This window comes from Mya arenaria, chromosome 1, assembly GCF_026914265.1.
Source record: "Mya arenaria isolate MELC-2E11 chromosome 1, ASM2691426v1".
Taxonomy (NCBI): Eukaryota; Metazoa; Mollusca; class Bivalvia; order Myida; family Myidae; genus Mya; species Mya arenaria.
In genome coordinates, this window is record NC_069122.1 from 62109961 (window position 1) to 62131357 (window position 21397).

At 38.5% G+C, this 21397-nt stretch overlaps 1 protein-coding gene across 2 annotated transcripts; it reads left to right on the forward strand.

The window, feature by feature from the left end:
* The first annotated feature begins 1045 nt into the window (after positions 1–1045).
* LOC128236398 (heat shock 70 kDa protein 12A-like) lies at positions 1046–20407 on the forward strand. Of its 2 annotated transcripts, XM_052951249.1 has the most exons (13): positions 1046–1397; positions 2218–2373; positions 4512–4609; positions 10874–11020; positions 13083–13220; positions 13398–13616; positions 14044–14133; positions 14609–14678; positions 16444–16637; positions 16903–17083; positions 17565–17776; positions 18387–18483; positions 18960–20407. In XM_052951249.1, the coding sequence occupies exons 1-13, from the start codon at positions 1277–1279 to the stop codon at positions 19340–19342; spliced, it is 2106 nt and encodes a 701-aa protein (XP_052807209.1). In that variant the 5' UTR covers positions 1046–1276; the 3' UTR covers positions 19343–20407. The 2 variants fall into 2 exon arrangements, with proteins under 2 accessions (XP_052807209.1, XP_052807214.1); XM_052951254.1 differs by lacking the exon at positions 2218–2373.
* The last annotated feature ends 990 nt before the right edge of the window (positions 20408–21397 follow it).

The following is a 21397-nucleotide window of genomic DNA, read 5'->3' on the forward strand; positions in this document are numbered from 1 at the left end:
ACAGTACAATATATTGTCGCAGTTTTTACTTAACCCGGATCGCTCTTCCTTTTGTTTGTAATTTTATTTATCGGTGATACTATCCAAGATAACACTTGTTAAAGTAATAGATAGGACTGTAAATGTTTCCCCTTTGCATAAGTGACCCAAATTAACAAGTACTGACCCAAAAATCAGCTGATGCAATAAGTTGTGGTATTTCAAGTTGTGTTTACGATAACTTACATAATAGTTTGGTCTCTCAAGTGAGTATTTGGGTAAGTTATGTAATAGTAAGTCTGGAGTATCCTTGCTCACTGATTGCATTCGTACATGAATAATAAACATCTCTACAGACTTCTGGTTAATAAAAGTGGCAAGAAGTAATGTAATAACTTTACTAAAACACTTGTATTTAATGCTGCATACAGATGACATCATCTGTGTATATTTTCACAAAAATCAACTACCCTAAGGTAAGCAAAGCCTTTACTTTTTAAAATACAATGTTATATACTTAGGATCCCTTATTATCAACAAATAAAACCAATCCCTATTTAGAGGCAAAAGGTTCAGAACTTACAGACACTAAGCGAGAGAAACAGACCACCATAAAACAACAATGACAGCCTGCACACGCACCAACACATAGTTGTTAATGAAAGTTTGGGTTAGCGCCTTGAAATAATCGGTATGGACGTTTTAACTTTTTTTTTAACCCAACCTTCGGTTTGCCCAAATATTTATCAATTATTGCAAAATTTAAAATTATAATTATTATGACAATGAGTAATAAAGTAGAGCAAATATCATAAAATGATCAACTAACTTCAAGTTATCAATGACCACCTTCAAACGAATGAATCATCTTTAGGAAACTAATTAAGATTTCAATTATGCATTACTAGTATTCTTAAGCATACACTAAAGCTTTTAAGTAAACCTATTGTTCTAATGTTACTTGAGAAGACAATTGTAACTGATATATCCTTTTGTTTACAAGAAACTTGATACAACAAATATTACACTCTTACTTTAACTTCGCTGCAATATATTACTACTAGTAACATGTTTTCTTTATATGGCTGCGTTTAATATTTGAGTGTATTTCTGAGTTACCAAAAACATACAGGGACATTATCAATTGTGCAGATATGAAATCACTTGGTTGTATTAATAACGTGTATCTGAATCAACAATCGTCCGTGATGTTTGGGTATCTTTATGTTTCTTATTAAAAGACTGATGGGATATTTTGTATGATTTCTTAACTCTAAGATATCTTATAATATAAAAGATGTGGCATATGCGAAAAGCTTCACCAACCGTGACTGGTCACGTGGTTTTCATATCGGACGAGGCGGGAAACCAGTACTCATTTCCAGTGGAGCGTGGAAACATCACGCTCAGTGTGCTACGTGAGTAGTGTGTATACTGAAAAAACAAGTCGCGATATAACATGAATGAATGCACTTTTCAGTTGATTTTGTAGAAAACTGTGTATCAAAAACATTAAAACATCGGACAACATCACAGTTCACAATTGAGTTGACAATTGTTCTGAAGTTTAATTTCATGTTTTCTGTCTGTGTCCGTCTTTTATTGAAATTAGAAAGAAAATAGTAAGAAATGCTGTTATATAAGACCGTCTGTATTTGAATATTAATAATTATTGCAATTAAATAATAGAAGTGAGCTTATTAAACTATGTCTAATTGTCAAAGATTCACTTAGCGTCAGATCCATTTTAAATGTAAGAACTCAATACATGTAAAGTATCCGATTGAATTCGATTATAACAATTCGTTGTAACGTTTAACCGCTGTGTGTGTGTGTTTTATAGTAACTCGTTTGTACTACATTGTTTGAAAGAATGCATACACGTTGACATTTATCTTTATAAACATGTGTTTTATACACATTGTTCAAGTCCAAATAAACAGCCAGCCTGCCTGCCTGTCTGTCTGTCTGCCTATCTGTCTGAAGACCTGCCTGCCCTGCCTGCCTGCCTGCCTGCCTGTCTGTCTGCCTGCCTGTCTGAAGACCTGCCTGCCCTACCTGCCTGCCCTACCTGCCTGCCTACCCGCCTGCCTGCCCGCCCGCCTGCCTGCCTGCCCTGGCTGTCTGTGTGTGTCTGCCTGCAACTCACGATGTCTGCCTGTCTGGTTTTTATCGCAACTATAACGATATTTTGGTGATTGAGTTAACATTTTATATCAGCGTTCTACTTTGTTGCAGGCCTTACGTTTCCCCTAGCGGTTGGTATCTTCTACGTTGACGGGCGAACGGACGGCCTTCCGGTTCAACCGGTCCGTGTCCATATCAGAGACGGCGTTTTCAATGAGCCACAAGGAGGCTGGATTAAACAGTTCCGAAAGTACTTCGTCATCAAAAGTACGTCAAATTGCTGTACTTTGTGGTTCGAGGGCTTGATACGTGATGACCCGATGGCCTGACACGTTGTAGTCCAATGACTTGATACGTTGTGGTCCCATGGCTTGATACTTTATTGTCCTATAGCTTGATGCTTTGTGGTCCGAGGACTTGGTACGTTGTAGTCCCATGAATTGATACGTTGTGGTCCAATGGATTGATACGTCATGGTCACATGGCTTGATACATTGTGGTCACATGGCTTGATACGTTGTGGTCACATGGCTTGATACGTTGTGGTCACATGGCTTGATACGTTGTGGTCTCATGGCTTGAAACGTTGTGGATCAATTGATTGATACGTTGTGGTCACATGGCTTGATACGTTGTGGTCACATGGCTTGATACGTTGTGGTCACATGGCTTGATACGTTGTGGTCTCATGGCTTGATACGTTGCGGTCCCATGGCTTGATACGCTGTGGTCCAATGGTTTGAAACGTTGTGGTCCCATGGCTTGATACGTTGTGGTCCCAGGGCTTGAAACGTTGTTGTCCCATGGCTTTATACTTTGTGGTCCCATGGCTTGATATGTTGTGGTCCAATGGCAAGATACGCTGTGGTTTTAGGGCTTAATATGTTGTGGTCCGATGGATTAATACGCTGTGGTTCTAGGGCTTGAAACGTTGTGGTCCCATGGCTTGATACGTTGTGGTCCTAGGGCTTGAAACGTTGTGGTCCCATGGCTTGATACGTTGTGGTCCCAGGGCTTTAAACGTTGTGGTCTCATGGTTTGATACGTTGTGGTCCCATGGCTTGAAACGTTGTGTACCCATGGCGTGATGCGTTGTGGTCACATGGATTGATATTTTGTGGTCCCAGGGCTTGATACGTTGTGGTCCCATGGCTTGATACGTTGTAGTTCCATGGATTGATACGTTGGGTACCCAGGGCTTGATACGTTGTGGTCCCATCGCTTGAATCGTTGTGGTACTATGGCTTGAAACGTTGTGGTCCCATGGATTGATACTTTGTGGTCCAAGGGCTTGTTACGTTTAGTCCCATGGATTGATACGTTGTGGCCCAAGGGCTTGAAACGTTGTGGTCCCGTGGCTTGATACGTTGTGGTCTCATGGCTTGATACATTGTGGTCTCATGGCTTGAAACGTTGTGGTTCCATGGGTTGATGCGTTGTGGTCCCATGGCTTGATACGTTGTGGTCTCAGGGCTTGAAACGTTGTGCTCCCATGGCTTGATACGTTGTGGTCCCAGGGCTTGAAACGTTGTGGTCCCATGGATTGATACGTTTTGGTCCCAGGGCTTGATACGTTGTGGTCTCATGGCTTGAAACGTTGGGGTCCCATGGCTTGATACGTTGTGGTCCCGTGACTTGAAACGTTGTGGTCCCAGGGCTTGAAACGTTTTGGTCCCAGGGCTTGATACGTTGTGGTCCCATGGCTTGATACGTTGTGGTCCCAGGACTTGAAACGTTATGGTCCCGGGGCTTGATACGTTGTGGTCCCATGGATTGATACGTTGTGGTCCCAGGGCTTGAAACGTTGTGGTCCCGTGGCTTGATACGTTGTGATACCATGGCTTGAAACGTTGTGGTCCCAGGGCTTGAAACGTTTTGGTCCCAGGGCTTGATACGTTGATGTCGCATGGATTGATACGTTGTGGTCCCAGGGCTTGAAACGTTGTGGTCCCATGGCTTGATACGTTGTGGTCCCAGTGCTTGATACGTTGTGGTCCCATGGATTGATACGTTGTGGTCTCAGGGCTTGAAACGTTGTAGTCCTATAGCTTGATACGGTTTGGTCCTATGGTTCGATACGTAATAGTCCTATGGCTTCATGTGTAACGGTCCTTTTACTGAATACGTAATAGCTATATGGCTTCATACGTAGGTAGTGGCCCGATGGCTCGATATGTACTGGTCCTTCGGCTTAATACGTCATGGTCCTATGACGTCAACGTAGTGGCCACCTGTCTCGCCTGTAGTAGTTCTTTGGCTTATGGAAATGATAATGATGTAACAAAATGCATGTCAATTTTCTCAATAATCGAAACCGCGTGTCGTGTTGATGATTGCTTTAAATTGTTTTGACCTTTTTTTCTAATACTATTGTAACAAGAATGACCGTTTTGTCTCATTTTCAGAAAAGCAACCAAACTTCGAAATGGTTGGGAGGGAGATGTTAAAGAAGTATCAGGCCCTCACACAGGGTGTTACATTGTACTTCGAGAGGCCCGACCCGGTATGTATGACACTGATGTTGACTGTCAGTAATTGTTTTTCATAAGTTTCAACCTTAGGTCTCCTTTCCGGAATGACTTGTAACAAAATGTACTTGAATGTTTAAACATTAAGACTGTACAGATGATCAATAGTTTGTTTCTTGATAAGAACACCCATATTATACACAATAGTTGATGTTTTTGTATATACATTGTATACATAAGTAAATTGTGCTTGTAATTCTTCTAGATTACCTCTCTTTCATGCCTGGCTTCTGCAGTTTTGATATCATTAAAATGGTCACAAGCTAATTGAGCACATTAACGAAAACCTGGTTCTCACTCTCACAGTCACGACTATTTTTCTCCAAGGTTAGAAAATCTTGGGGTATCCTTGAAAATCGTGAATACATTTCTAGTTCGTCTTCATGGATTTTTGCAAATCTTAAAGTCAACGAAGGTTTAAAACTGTTCAACACTGACGTGTTGCAGCTACAGTTTATTTCAAACCGTGACACAAACTTAGTTTAATCGTTACTGAATCAAGTCGTTTCGTACAGCCTTCGTATATGTGGTCGTGACAAGTCGTGGTTTATCGTCACCCTTTCTACGACGATTCAGTACGGCTGGCATATTACGTTCTTATACAAACGGTAACGTAAAGAATTCGGTCTTAGACGCACTACTTACGACCTCTGTGCCATTAATCAACATTCATCGGTATAACCTACGATTGGTCACGACTATACGACGATTAATATCGGGACCAGTATGGCTTTTGACGGAAGTACGAATACAATTGTCTGCGTTAGTTCGACGACTGTGCTTGGAGCAACTCATCGAGCACATGCTAGTCGATACGACACGCCTTCAATAGCATTTAACACAGTTTTTCGTATCAGTTATGCTAGGTTGTGGGATAATTGTATACGATACGCCTTCAATATCATTTACCACAGTTTTTCGTATCAGTTATGCTAGGTTGTGGGATAATTGTATACGATACGCCTTCAATATCATTTACCACAGTTTTTCGTATCAGTTATGCTAGGTTCTGGGATAATTGTATACGATACGCCTTCAATATCATTTGCCACAGTTCTTCGTACCAGTTATGCTAGGTTGTGGGATAATTGTATATGATACGCCTTCAATATCATTTACCACAGTTCTTCGTATCAGTTATGCTAGGTTGTGGAATAATTGTATATGATACGCCTTCAATATCATATGCCACAGTTCTTCGTATCAGTTATGCTAGGTTGTGGAATAATTGTATATGATACGCCTTCAATATCATATGCCACAGTTCTTCGTATCAGTTATGCTAGGTTGTGGAATAATTGTATATGATACGCCTTCAATATCATTTACCACAGTTCTTCGTATCAGTTATGCTAGGTTGTGGAATAATTGTATATGATACGCCTTCAATATCATATGCCACAGTTCTTCGTACCAGTTATGCTAGGTTGTGGGATAATTGTATATGATACGCCTTCAATATCATTTACCACAGTTCTTCGTATCAGTTATGCTAGGTTGTGGAATAATTGTATATGATACGCCTTCAATATCATATGCCACAGTTCTTCGTATCAGTTATGCTAGGTTGTGGAATAATTGTATATGATACGCCTTCAATATCATTTACCACAGTTCTTCGTATCAGTTATGCTAGGTTGTGGAATAATTGTATATGATACGCCTTCAATATCATATGCCACAGTTCTTCGTACCAGTTATGCTAGGTTGTGGGATAATTGTATATGATACGCCTTCAATATCATTTACCACAGTTCTTCGTATCAGTTATGCTAGGTTGTGGAATAATTGTATATGATACGCCTTCAATATCATATGCCACAGTTCTTCGTATCAGTTATGCTAGGTTGTGGGATAATTGTATATGATACGCCTTCAATATCATTTACCACAGTTCTTCGTATCAGTTATGCTAGGTTGTGGAATAATTGTATATGATACGCCTTCAATATCATATGCCACAGTTCTTCGTACCAGTTATGCTAGGTTGTGGGATAATTGTATATGATACGCCTTCAATATCATTTACCACAGTTCTTCGTATCAGTTATGCTAGGTTGTGGGATAATTGTATACGATACGCCTTCAATATCATATGCCACAGTTCTTCGTATCAGTTATGCTAGGTTGTGGAATAATTGTATATGATACGCCTTCAATATCATTTGCCGCAGTTTTTCGTATCAGTTATGCTAGGTTGTGGGATAATTGTATACGATACGCCTTCAATATCATTTACCACAGTTTTTCGTATCAGTTATGCTAGGTTGTGGGATAATTGTATATGATACGCCTTCGATACCAAAACCACAGTTCTTCGTATCAGTTATGCTAGGTTGTGGGAATACTGTATACGATACGCCTTCAATATCATTTACCACAGTTTTTCGTATTAGTTATGCTAGGTTGTGGTATAACTGTATACGATACGCCTTCAATATCATTTTCCGAAGTTTTTCGTATCAGTTATGCTAGGTTGTGGGAAATTGTATACGATACGCCTTCAATATCATTTTCCGAAGTTTTTCGTATCAGTTATGCTAGGTTGTGGGATAATTGTATACGATACGCCTTCAATATCATTTACCACAGTTTTTCGTATCAGTTATGCTAGGTTGTGGGATAATTGTATACGATATCAATACCAAAACCACAGTTCTTCGTATCAGTTATGCTAGGTTGTGGGATAATTGTATACGATAAGCCTTCAATATCATTTACCACAGTTTTTCGTATCAGTTATGCTAGGTTGTGGGATAATTGTATACGATATCAATACCAAAACCACAGTTCTTCGTATCAGTTATGCTAGGTTGTGGGATAATTGTATACGATACGCCTTCAATATCATTTACCACAGTTCTTCGTATTAGTTATGCTAGGTTGTGGGATAGTTGTATACGATACGCCTTCAATACCAAAACCACAGTTCTTCGTATTAGTTATGCTAGGTTGTGGGATAATTGTATACGATACGCCTTCAATATCATTTACCACAGTTCTTCGTATTAGTTATGCTAGGTTGTGGGATAGTTGTATACGATACGCCTTCAATACCAAAACCACAGTTCTTCGTATTAGTTATGCTAGGTTGTGGGATAATTGTATATGATACGCCTTCAATATCATTTACCACAGTTTTTCGTATCAGTTATGCTAGGTTGTGGGATAGTTGTATACGATACGCCTTCAATATCATTTACCACAGTTCTTCGTATCAGTTATGCTAGGTTGTGGGATAATTGTATATGATACGCCTTCAATATCATTTTCCGAAGTTTTTCGTATCAGTTATGCTAGGTTGTGGGATAATTGTATACGATACGCCTTCAATATCATTTTCCGCAGTTTTTCGTATCAGTTATGCTAGGTTGTGGGATAGTTGTATACGATACGCCTTCAATATCATTTACCACAGTTTTTCGTATCAGTTATGCTAGGTTGTGGGATAATTGTATACGATACGCCTTCAATATCATTTACCACAGTTCTTCGTATCAGTTATGCTAGGTTGTGGGATAATTGTATACGATACGCCTTCAATATCATTTACCACAGTTCTTCGTATCAGTTATGCTAGGTTGTGGGATAGTTGTATACGATACGCCTTCAATATCATTTACCACAGTTCTTCGTATCAGTTATGCTAGGTTGTGGGATAATTGTATACGATACGCCTTCAATATCATTTACCACAGTTCTTCGTATCAGTTATGCTAGGTTGTGGGATAGTTGTATACGATACGCCTTCAATATCATTTTCCGAAGTTTTTCGTATCAGTTATGCTAGGTTGTGGGATAATTGTATACGATACGCCTTCAATATCATTTACCACAGTTTTTCGTATCAGTTATGCTAGGTTGTGGGATAATTGTATACGATACGCCTTCAATATCATTTACCACAGTTCTTCGTATCAGTTATGCTAGGTTGTGGGATAGTTGTATACGATACGCCTTCAATATCATTTGCCACAGTTCTTCGTATCAGTTATGCTAGGTTGTGGGATAGTTGTATACGATACGCCTTCAATATCATTTACCACAGTTCTTCGTATTAGTTATGCTAGGTTGTGGGATAGTTGTATACGAAACGCCTTCAATACCAAAACCACAGTTCTTCGTATCAGTTATGCTAGGTTGTGGGATAATTGTATACGATACGCCTTCAATATCATTTACCACAGTTCTTCGTATCAGTTATGCTAGGTTGTGGGATAGTTGTATACGATACGCCTTCAATATCATTTACCACAGTTCTTCGTATCAGTTATGCTAGGTTGTGGGATAATTGTATACGATACGCCTTCAATATCATTTACCACAGTTCTTCGTATCAGTTATGCTAGGTTGTGGGATAATTGTATATGATACGCCTTCAATACCAAAACCACAGTTCTTCGTATCAGTTATGCTAGGTTGTGGGATAATTGTATACGATACGCCTTCAATATCATTTACCACAGTTTTTCGTATCAGTCATGCTAGGTTGTGGGATAGTTGTATACGATACGCCTTCAATATCATTTTCCGCAGTTTTTCGTATCAGTTATGCTAGGTTGTGGGATAATTGTATACGATACGCCTTCAATATCATTTACCACAGTTTTTCGTATCAGTTATGCTAGGTTGTGGGATAATTGTATACGATACGCCTTCAATATCATTTTCCGCAGTTTTTCGTATCAGTTATGCTAGGTTGTGGGATAGTTGTATACGATACGCCTTCAATATCATTTACCACAGTTCTTCGTATCAGTTATGCTAGGTTGTGGGATAGTTGTATACGATACGCCTTCAATATCATTTGCCACAGTTCTTCGTATCAGTTATGCTAGGTTGTGGGATAATTGTATACGATACGCCTTCAATATCATTTACCACAGTTCTTCGTATCAGTTATGCTAGGTTGTGGGATAATTGTATACGATACGCCTTCAATATCATTTTCCGCAGTTCTTCGTATCAGTTATGCTAGGTTGTGGGATAATTGTATACGATACGCCTTCAATATCATTTACCACAGTTCTTCGTATCAGTTATGCTAGGTTGTGGGATAATTGTATACGATACGCCTTCAATATCATTTTCCGCAGTTTTTCGTATCAGTTATGCTAGGTTGTGGGATAGTTGTATACGATACGCCTTCAATATCATTTTCCGAAGTTTTTCGTATTAGTTATGCTAGGTTGTGGGATAATTGTATACGATACGCCTTCAATATCATTTACCACAGTTTTTCGTATCAGTTATGCTAGGTTGTGGGATAGTTGTATACGATACGCCTTCAATATCATTTTCCGAAGTTTTTCGTATCAGTTATGCTAGGTTGTGGGATAATTGTATACGATACGCCTTCAATATCATTTTCCGAAGTTTTTCGTATCAGTTATGCTAGGTTGTGGGATAGTTCTATACGATACGCATTCAATATCATTTGCCGAAGTTTTTCGTATCAGTAATGCTAACTTGTGAGATAGTTGTTCACATATACGATACGCATTCAATATCATTTGCCGAAGTTTTTCGTATCAGTTATGCTAGCTTGTGGGATAGTTGTTCACATATACGATACGCCGTCAACATCATTTTCCGCAGTTTCTCGTATCAGTTCTATTAGGTTGTAGGATAGTTGTAGCCATCGGCCGTACTGTACTCTTACTAGAAACGTCAGTGATCGTAAGAACTCGCCTGTAGTCGTCTATTGTATTGGCAAGGTTTTAAATCGTACTTACCCTTTGTTTAAACATATATTTACTCGTGACGTACCATAGTGCAGTCGTACCGGAACTGCCTTCAGTCGTACCTAAATCGTTGATATTTGTACTCAGACGTAGGTCTGTTGACACTAGTGGTTTGAAGGTGGAACGGGGGCCTATGGTTCCCAACTCATTACGATTCACCACCATTTACATGGCTACGATCAGTTGGAATGAATGGTAGCCTAAACCGAGAGCAAGGCGTGTTGGCTTTTAAAAGCTTCGAGTATTTCGAATATGGAACACGCATTCCATTGACAGCTATGCTATGGTTCTGGGTTCAAAAACTAGTACTGATGATCCGAATAAAAATATATTTTTCCTTGGTGGCAGAGTATCATACATCTGTTTTTTCTCGACAGTAATGGTATTCATTCTTGTATTTAAAGTAATCGGTAAAGTTCCTGCAGTAGGAATCGAGACTATGGCCTCTTGGAACATCCGTTTAAAAACACAAGTATATACAATGCTTATTTTCAGAAAAAGAAGAAAGTTGTGGCAGCGATAGATTTCGGCACGAGTTTCTCGGGGTACGCGTACATTTTCGAGCACGAGCCCTTTACGGTGTACACTCACTCCTGGACCGCAGACAGCATAGCCACGGGCACGGAAAAGGCTCCAACAACGGTAGGATATAGTACATAAATTTAAAATGTGTTTAGTATCGAGTGTAAAAATGATCAAACAAATAAATACAAAAATATACTCGCAGACGAGAGAAGTGTTTACACTTTTAACTGTAGGTGCACATTACGTCTACGGATATTCTTATAGTCGTATTCAATTTCCATTTATATAGGAACTCATTATTGAACACCGATCTTTCCAGGCCTTTTGTTCTGGATGTGTTCCTTTTGTTCCTTTCTCGAGCTAACAAGTCATATATTGAAACGTCTGGCCGACCCCAGTGAAGGTCCACTATGTACGCATTGGTACATTAGTATATCTGTGTAGCAACCCTAGGAGTTTACAACCCCACTCAATCACTGATATATAATGAATAAGTCGTGCACACTTTCATCAACGTTTTGTTTTCAATACAATATTTGGTCACCGCCTTTGAACGGTCTGGGCCTGTTTAAATAAAAAGAAATAGGCGTTAAGAGGAATTATCTCAGTTTCATCTATTTATAATTTGGCAAAAATGTTAGTATGAAACGAATTTTAGCCGGTATTGAAGAAATAAACATAGCAGAAAAAATAATGTAATAATAATCAATGGAATCTGTGACGTTGCTTTAGATTTAAGATTCCCCAAGTTACGACCAAAACATCTAAACTGAAACGGCCTCAGCAGAACTGAGGTACTCAATCAATACTTCAGCCGGTACTCAATCAATACTTCTGTAGGTACTCAATCACTCAATCAATACTTCTGCAGGTACTCAATTACTCAGTCAATACTTCTGTTGGTCTCAAGTAATACTTCTGCTGGTACTCAATCAATACTTATGCAGTTACTCAATTACTCAATCAATACTTATACAGGTATTCAATCAATACTTCTGCTAGTAAACAATCAATACTTCTGCAGGTATTCAGTCAATGCTTCTACAGGTAATCGCTCACTCAATCAATACTTCTGCTGGTACTCGGTCAATACTTCTACAGCTACTCAATCAATGTTTAGGCAGGTACTCTATCAATACTTCGACATGTACTCAATTAATACTTCTGCAGGTACTCACTCAATTCATCTGCATGTACTCAGTCAATACTTCTGCAGGTACTCAATTAATACTTCTGCAGGTACTCAATTAATACTTCTTCAGCTACTCAATCATTACTTCTAAAGGGAACTCAATCAATACTTCTCCATGTACTCAATCAATACTTCTGCAGGTATTCTATCAATACTTCTGCTGGTACTCAATCATTACTCATAAAGGGAACTCAATCATTACTTCTGCAGGTATTCAATCAATACTTCTGCTTGTACACAATCAATACTTTTGCTGGTACTCAATCAATATTTCTGCAGGTACTAACTTAATACTTCTGCAGGTACTCAATCAATACTTCTGCTGGTACTCAATCAATACTTCTGCAGGTATTAACTTAATACTTCTGCAGGTACTCAATCAATACTTTTGCTGGTACTCAATCAATACTTCTGCAGGTATTCAATCAATACTTCTGCTGGTACTCAATCAATACTTCTGCAGGTATTCAATCAATACTTCTGCATGTATTCAATCAATACTTCTGCAGGTACTCAATCAATACTTATGCTGGTACTCAATCAATACTTCTGCAGGTATTCAATCAATACTTCTGCTGGTACTCAATCAATACTTTTGCTGGTACTCAATCAATACTTCTGCAGGTATTAACTTAATACTTCTGCAGGTACTCAATCAATACTTCTGCATGTATTCAATCAATACTTCTGCAGGTATTCAATAAATACTTCTGCTGCTACTCAATCAATACTTTTGCTGGTACTAAATCAATACCTCTGCAGGTACGAAATTAATACATCTGCAGGTCATCAATCAAAAGTTATGCAGGTACTCAACCAGTACTTTTGCAGGTGCTCAATCAATACTTCTCCAAGTACTCAATCAATACTTATGCAGCTGTCAGTCAATACTTATGCAGCTACTCAATTAAAACTTCTACAGGTGCTCAATCAATACTTCTGCTGGTACTCAATACTTCTACAGGTATTCAATCAATTCTTCTGCAGGTACTTGTGGATCCATCGGGAAAGTTCCACTCGTTCGGGTACGAGGCAGAAGACGAGTATGCTCTACTCGTGGATGGAGAAATGTTCCACGACTGGTACTTCTTCAGAAACTTTAAAATGAAGCTCTACACCAATAAGGTAAGCAGAAAATGCAATCGTGTCTGTACGGCCAAGACAGCCTGACAGGGGTTAACATGAAACTTTGATCACCTACTTTTGAACAACGCCGATCTTTCTATCGACGAGTTTAAGTTTTGTTGTTTTTAATGTGTTTTTATTTGTTAGAAAATGATAAAACGAAACTATTCATTCTAGTATTTACGGCGCGACTCGGTTTTACGCGACATCGAGGGAAAACAGATGCCTGCACTTGAGGTGTTCGCCATGGCAATACGTCACTTGTACAAGTGCTTGGTTGATGACGTCAAAACACGCGATCCGGATGTGAAGCGAGATGACATTACCTGGGTCATTACTGTTCCTGCTATTTGGTCCGACGCTGCAAAACAGTTTATGCGAGAAGCTTCCGTAAAGGTAAATCTTTTGATTTTAAGGATTGATAAATAAATTCACTTAAATTGTTAAGACCCAACACTTGTAGTGCCTATGAATGGCTATAGATGTGTTGTTACCGCACTTGGTAATTGATAATCAAATGCAATTGTAAACTTTACTTGTTAGCAATTAATAAACTATTTTAAAACAGAATCAATAGCATAGAGAAAATCAAATAGACATATTTTAGTTATGTCCACGTGTGTAACATGACATTTGTAAAACAATAATATGACAGATCAGTCTGCAAATGGTACAAACGTGCTCACAATTTGTCTGTATATATTGGAGTCAAACGGGCAAAAAAACTGCATGTGTTCTTCCAGTAAATCTTCATTTATACCGTAATACCGATATACCCTTGATATTTACATCGTTTTTTCTGTGTGTATTATGTTCATGAAAGGCGGGAATTGACAACGACAAATTAAAGTTGGTCCTGGAACCGGAAGCGGCCTCCCTGTACTGTAAGGCACTTCCGCCAGATGACATTCAGGTCAGAATTGTATAATAAGAATACATATATTGATTCCCTTAACAATCTTTGACGAAATGTTCTGACTACCTCATTGACATATAAAATACTTTGTTGTAACTGTCATTTAAAAATTGTGTTTAATTTAGTCACGTGTAAAATAAGTAAACAGTACCTTAATCAAAAGATGGAGGAATTAAAAGAACTTGATATTTTTGTGGTTTTCAAAAAGATGGCTGCTTAGTAACTCAGCTCAGCTCAACTCAACTCAATTTTACTGTAAGTAAAGGCCTCCGGCCTAGAATACAGCATCAAACAATGTTCACAATTATAATATAATAGTGCAACCCTACTTTATAACTGTTTTATCTATTTCAAATCGCAATAAGAGCTTGGTATATCCCTGTAGTTTATAATGCATTGACAAGAAGAAGTTTTCTACCGTTTCGTGTTCGGTATAAGAGTGTTTTACCAGCATGTTCATATTCCACCTCAGGCAATCGCCGGGATGAAGACGGACCATCCCCTGGCCCGCGGCAAACAGTACATTCTCCTGGACCTTGGAGGTATAGATCTAGACAGTATAGGCGTCATATGGATCTGTTACATTTCAAAAATAAAGGAAGCACTTCATTATGTTAGTTTATATATATTTATATAAGCTCAAAATGACTTGATCACTCTCAAGTCTGTTCTCCGGGTAGACACCTGTACGTGGGTACTTTTGAGAGGTCATGAGAGGCTTACTTGAAATTAGGGATGGCAACGAGTACCCGAGTACCCGAGTACTCGAGTACTCGATCGAACGTCCGAGTACTCGAGTACCAAATCACTACTCGAGTACTCGAAAAAAAATCTATAAAAATCACCAAATACACGATTTACAGACAAAATATCAGATCTGGTTAGTTGCCAAGAGGACAATTAACGGTCCCTCTAATCCCCGCTGTGTACACAATTGACCTCAATCAATTAGTTGAGAGTTGTTGTGATAGTTGCAAACTGTCAACAAAGGACCCCTATTTCAAATTAGCACTGATGACAATTAGCGAAGTTTTGATAGAGGTACTTTCACCTACACAATTCTTTCGTATACCAATTAGAGACCTTTCAACAAACAATGGACGCTAACGAGCAAGTATCGACCGTTACGAAAATTTATTGATTTCTTAACGGGCGTATTTTTGCAATGATTATCACAATTGATTGGTTGATATTTTAAATCAAGAATTATGAATATTAATGAGGCCAACAACAATAAAACAGTACGAAAAACTATCATTTAAAAATTAAATTATAGAGTGAACAACTGAACTTCGTATTGAATTTCGTTCACTATTTTTATGTATGCTTTTAATTTTCGTTCATTGTAATTCTTATTGTTGTTCATTTCTGCAGTGCATACTTGTATAAAATGAAACGAATAAGACAAATTAAAAGCCTGAAACAACATTTGTTTTCTTTTTATATCATTTTTTGTTAAAATACGTAATGAAAGTTTACTTTAAAGGTGAAAATGACCAATAATTCGACCAACGCACAATATGCGTCATTAACGATACATGTATACTCAATCTTGTCTTTGCGAACACATATTCAATTTTTCCGAGTAATCGAGTACCCGAGTACTCGATCGAACGATCGTCCGAGTACTCGAGTATTAATTTTACTACTCGTTGCCATCCCTACTTGAAATCGAACCAACATCCTCTTGGGTGGAAGGTGATCATCTATACCACGAGACCACTCCCATGAAATTTTTTCTTAAACTTCGGTTTTGTTTAAAAGAATGATAGTAATTATGCTTTGTAAAATTTAAATCTGAGCCTGACTCTTAAGTGCAGACTTAAGACGTGGCCGTTGATGAATATGAAGCTCCTTTGACAATGTTTACTCCCATCTATCCTGTACTAGTATACACTTTCGAGATAAACTCCTACCCCAAACCCACCCCAAACCCACCACACACACCTAATAAAACGTAAGTAATAAAGGTACATTTTCAACCACGATATATTGGTCAGAAAAGACTATACAGTTTTCAAGCTTCAATCGAGTTCTTTACTACTTCGTAGCATAGATAGTCATTAAGACCGTTAGTGAGGAGTCAAAAGCAGTTGATCGGTTAAAATTAACGCGAGCCGAGTTATAACCTGTAGACAACACTTAAGGGAATGATTTTCATTAATTTATCTACAAAGTGAAAATGCTAAAACCTTAAAAGTCCGAACACAGCAAGAACACCACACACTTATGAAACGAAGTATCAAGTGCTGCCTTACTAAGTGTATATTTTACCTTCAAGAATGTGGTTTTGTCTGTCATTTAAAGGCGGTACGGCAGACATGTCGGCACACCACGTGCTCAAGGACGGTTGTTTGCGGGAGATTCACAGGGCCACGGGGGACGCTCTTGGCGGAAGCTCAGTCGATGAGGCATTCAGCAAGCTTCTCAGTGACGTCATTGGACCAGAAACGCTTCTCGCGTTCTTTCATGACTACCGACAGGATTATGTAGTCTTTATGGTAATTGGTATAGTTTAGAACAATTTTGACCTATGTGTGATAACATGTCTCTAAAGTGTTTGTGTTTTCTTTAAATATATGTTTCTATATCGAACGGCTTATGCACTTCTTGTCCTCAGCATGGTTACCTGACAATATAGTTCAAAGACATTTAAGATGATAATGTATAGTTATTTGCGTAACAACACGTGTAATGCGTCCTACTTATGCTACGTTCATTTTATTAAACGCCGCTATTTTCCACGCAATCCTTTTCTTTTTCCAGCGAGATTTCGAGAAAAAGAAGCGTCTCCCGCTCGACCGGAATAGCAAGGTGGTACTCAAACTTCCGCCGTCCCTCAGTCAGGTGCTCAAGGTGTCAAGTGACGCCACTATCGAGGAAGCTGTGCAGAAAAGCGCTCACGCGAAACACATCCGTGTGAACGGGGAGAACATGCAACTGGATGGTAAGACAGTAGCCAGACTGCAAGTTAAAGGGGAAACTTACACAGGCAGATCGTGTTATAGGACACTTGTTGAATAACTCTGTAAATAAGGAACTCCAGCGGGGGTATACCGGGGATAGCCGGGGAAATGGGCCGTGTTTTTACCTTCCATTTGGCCCCGCAGTGCAGGGTGAATGCGGTGGTCTTTTCTTCACGCCAAAAATAGCGGGGAATGGGCCTTGCCCTTGTCATGCCGGGGCATTTGGCGGGGATTTACAAGTAGTTTGTTCCCGCCGGGTGGGGATCATACCCGGGGTTGGCTAAACCGGAAGTCAAAGTCCCCGCTATTCTCATGACCTGGAGAGGCCGTGATTACAATTGACTGATGCATTGCATGTTACTATTATCAATATTATTGACGAAGGCAGTTTCAATAATGTTTTGATTGAAAAATACTGTAACTAAAACGTAATTTTATGTTCCTGTTTTTTTTTAATTTCAGGAGACCTCATGGCAGATCTCTTCAAAGACACCGTCAATGGTATAATCAGATACATCCGGGAGATGCGCGCGCATTCTCGCCTGACGGATGTGGACACTATTGTTCTGGCGGGTGGATTCTCCGAGTCGCTACATGTGAGGGAGGCGATCCAAGATAACTTTCCCAAGGCGCTCATTGTCTCTCCCGCGGACCCGGGGATCGCTATATTGAAGGTGAAACATGGCTATTGTTATTATATACTAATAAGTGTCTCCCAAAAACACAAAAATAGCGTGTATTAATAAAAGTTCGGGTTTCCGAATGGGACGGTGAGCTAACAGAAATAGTTTGGTATACAACATAAGGGGACGAGGCTTATACCTTACCTATAGATAAACGAAGAAGTTTACATTGAAGGAACGATGTTAAAATTTTACCTAAAACGAAACAATTTACGTTTTAGAGAGGAGGCTATAAAATATTACCTAAGTAAACGAAACAGTTAACATTGAGTCTTACCTAAGTAAACGAAACAGTTCACATTGAGTCTTACCTAAGTAAACGAGACAGTTCACATTGAGTCTTACCTAAGTAAACGAGACAGTTCACATTGAGTCTTACCTAAGTAAACGAAACAGTTAACATTGAGTCTTACCTAAGTAAACGAGACAGTTCACATTGAGTCTTACCTAAGTAAACGAGACAGTTCACATTGAGTCTTACCTAAGTAAACGAGACAGTTCACATTGAGTCTTACCTAAGTAAACGAAACAGTTCATTGAAGGAACTTGGATAATAGTCTTAATTAAGTAAATGAAAATTATTATTTCAACTGCTTTACAGGGTGCTGTGTTGATGGGCTTCAGACCGGAAGTGATCAAAGAGCGAGTGGCCCGCTACACGTATGGAATTAGCTATGCCCGGAGGCCGTTCTGTGAAGGTGTAAATTGTTATAGATTATTAACAACTGCATAATAAACTGCAACGCTGTCATATAAAAACATTTCCACTTCGTGGTCCAAATGTGTGTTATTGATAATACGTTTAATCATGTATTAGTAAAAACATACCTTTAGCTATTGTTATTTTCTGTTATGTTTTTATTTTGCTTCAATGTGTCTAAAACTGAAAATAACATTATACGATTGTACTAACCATTGTAATTGTACACTGTATTCATGGGCTTATGCCTACTGTATATGTTTTCCCAATAAAACCAATAATAATGAATTATACTTCATTACTTTTATGCATTCATGTTATTAAACTCTTTTGGAAACAACATGGCCAAGCAAGGTAGTAAATTATTATCACGTTGTTTTTAACGATGTATGTTTCTAAAAATCAGGTATATATTCTTTACAGTGCCTCTATTTCACACGCTGAATTATGTTAATATTCTAATTTTCCTCATAGGTGACCCAGAGGAGCTGTTAGCTCATCGTAACGGCGAGACATACTGTGACGGAATATTTGAGAAACTCGTCACAATTGGCCAACCAATACAGCGTACGGACGTTTTTACGCTACGCCGGACAACTCACCTAACGTCTCGTCGCGCGAAACAGCGTCGTCTGTACACACGTCTATTCGCGTCAATCGAGGAAAATCCGGAATACTGCACGGAGGAATGCTTCTGCGTGAAGATTGGCGAAATTGTACGTCATCCGCCTAAAGGTGGCTGGCCAGATGTTGTGAAGTCGAGAATTGAGATAAAATTCGGAGAAACTGAAATGTCCGTCCGAATATTTGAGGAACATTCGAAGATTGAGTATCGGGCGAGAGTCGATTTTCTGTGATAAAAAAAGTAAAGAGGACAAAAAACAGGGTGCATAATCATAACTCCACAAGCACCGAGGAAGAAAACAATGGATGAATCTTGTAATGTTGATACGATTTATTTATCATTTTTGAAGCTAAACTCTGAAATACTCACTATGATATGTTTCATGATGTAAAAGTTACTTGCCGAGTGCTTATTAAATACATTAAGGATTCCGTATCATTTGAATAGAAAATGCTCAACTAAATTGAAACATATCGAATCGCTTGAAGCGCTGGAACAGATTGATTTTATCAGTGAAAATTACTACAAATGAATTCGAAACAATTACAGTTGATAAAGATGTAGTACCCTTCGCCATTAAAAGGACCTACTCGCCATTAAAAGGACCTACTCGCTTGTTAAGTTTATACGAATTCATTAAGCTAGTATATTTGCGAGTTGGAATATTTGAAAACCGAATTAAAAATGTTGCTATCTGTTCAAACGTGGTATATTTAGTAGGATAATTATTTTGTTGAATGCAACTGGGTTTTCTTGCTGTTTGTGTCTATGTTTCTGTCCATACAATAAAAATATTTCTTCATTTCGATTGATATAATGGTTTAAACGGATCTTATATGTATGACTGCCATGAACTTGATTATATCATTAACTGAGAGCTGGATCGTCCTGTCGTGTATGTTTGAACTGTTTTACAAAACAGGAGACCATGGACAATTATTTAGCCTGTTTCACTGGGGTGGATGAAATTGTTATCGAGTGCATAAAGGTCTGCCCATGCTCAGTGGCAGCATTGACACAAATGAATGTAATTTCATTAGCCTACGATTTAGTATAATTCGACTACAATTATTGAAACTTGTCGATATCATAAGGCGAGATGTTTCAGTTAATCCATTTGATAAAACAACAATACGATTTGAAATATTTACAATGTATAATCGTTTCATTGGTCAAGTGATTGTTAGATTGACAAATGGCAACTGGTCAAACAATTTAATGAAAAAGATTACACGAGTGTCAAATTAATTTTATCAAAATATGAATGGATTGTCAACGTGACTTTCAGCAGAAAGTATCAACATCTTACATGTCATCTTTACCAGTGACATAAAAATAAAAGTTCACATCGTGTTAATATTTTTTTCCTGATGCACCACAAATTAACTTAAGATTTAGAAGCCGCTTTAAATGATGCGGCGTTTGGTCATTAAAAGGTAGTTGCTGTATTTCAGCTTCTTCACCAAGGGTGTAATATTTCTTTGCAAGGTTGACGTTGTTTCCTAACACCATATGAATAATACCTAGGAGATATCTAACGTCAAGACATAGCTGAAAAAGATACATTGCCCTTTCACATTGATCGGAAACAGTATACAGAGACGCCAAGTGCAAGTAGGTTGATGTCAAAATACACTGCTCTAGGTCCAAATCTTTGTACGCCTCCAACTTGTGGCCAAATAACTCAAACTGTCTTATAATTGTCTTTACTATTTCAAAATCCTTTGAACTATCAACTCCTTTGTCCGCTGATGCGGTGTCGAGGTCAAACCTCAGCTTAAGAAATTCAGCAAGAAAGTCGTTTGGATAAAGCTTTAAGTAATTTGTAAGTTGGTCAATAAACGATGCGGGTAATGGAAACTGTTGACCCATAAATCCAGCGAGAATGGATCCTCTTGTGTAATTGTGGATTCCGTTTCTTAATTCATCACAGTCGGTTTCATTTTCAACAGATTTTCTTGTACAATTAATTGGCAAGTGTTGTCCACCCCATGAAGTAGTAATCAAACGCGATCAGATATCTGTTTGCCACGGTTGAAAAGTACGAAATATCACCTTAAAAGAGGGCTAACATGGAATAGTACCGAGTATGTTAAAAATTTGAAGGAAATCATGGTTTAATTTTTTTATAAGTAAGGCATACATGTAACAGTGAGTAGGCACTTCCGCATTGGTGTATTTCGCCCTAGAAGCCTGAATATATCTCATTCGGAGCTCCTCGGCCATTTGTATCAAAAACAACCTCTGCTGTTTGCAATAATACGATGAAAACTACCGGGACAACATG

Coding starts and splice junctions, on each gene's coding strand:
- LOC128236398 (XM_052951249.1), top strand. CDS start 1,277: ATGTGGCATATGCGAAAAGCTTCACCAACCGTGACTGGTCACGTGGTT. Junction 13,221..13,397: donor TGAAGCTCTACACCAATAAG/GTAAGCAGAAAA, acceptor TATTCATTCTAG/TATTTACGGCGCGACTCGGT. Junction 16,638..16,902: donor AGGATTATGTAGTCTTTATG/GTAATTGGTATA, acceptor TTCTTTTTCCAG/CGAGATTTCGAGAAAAAGAA.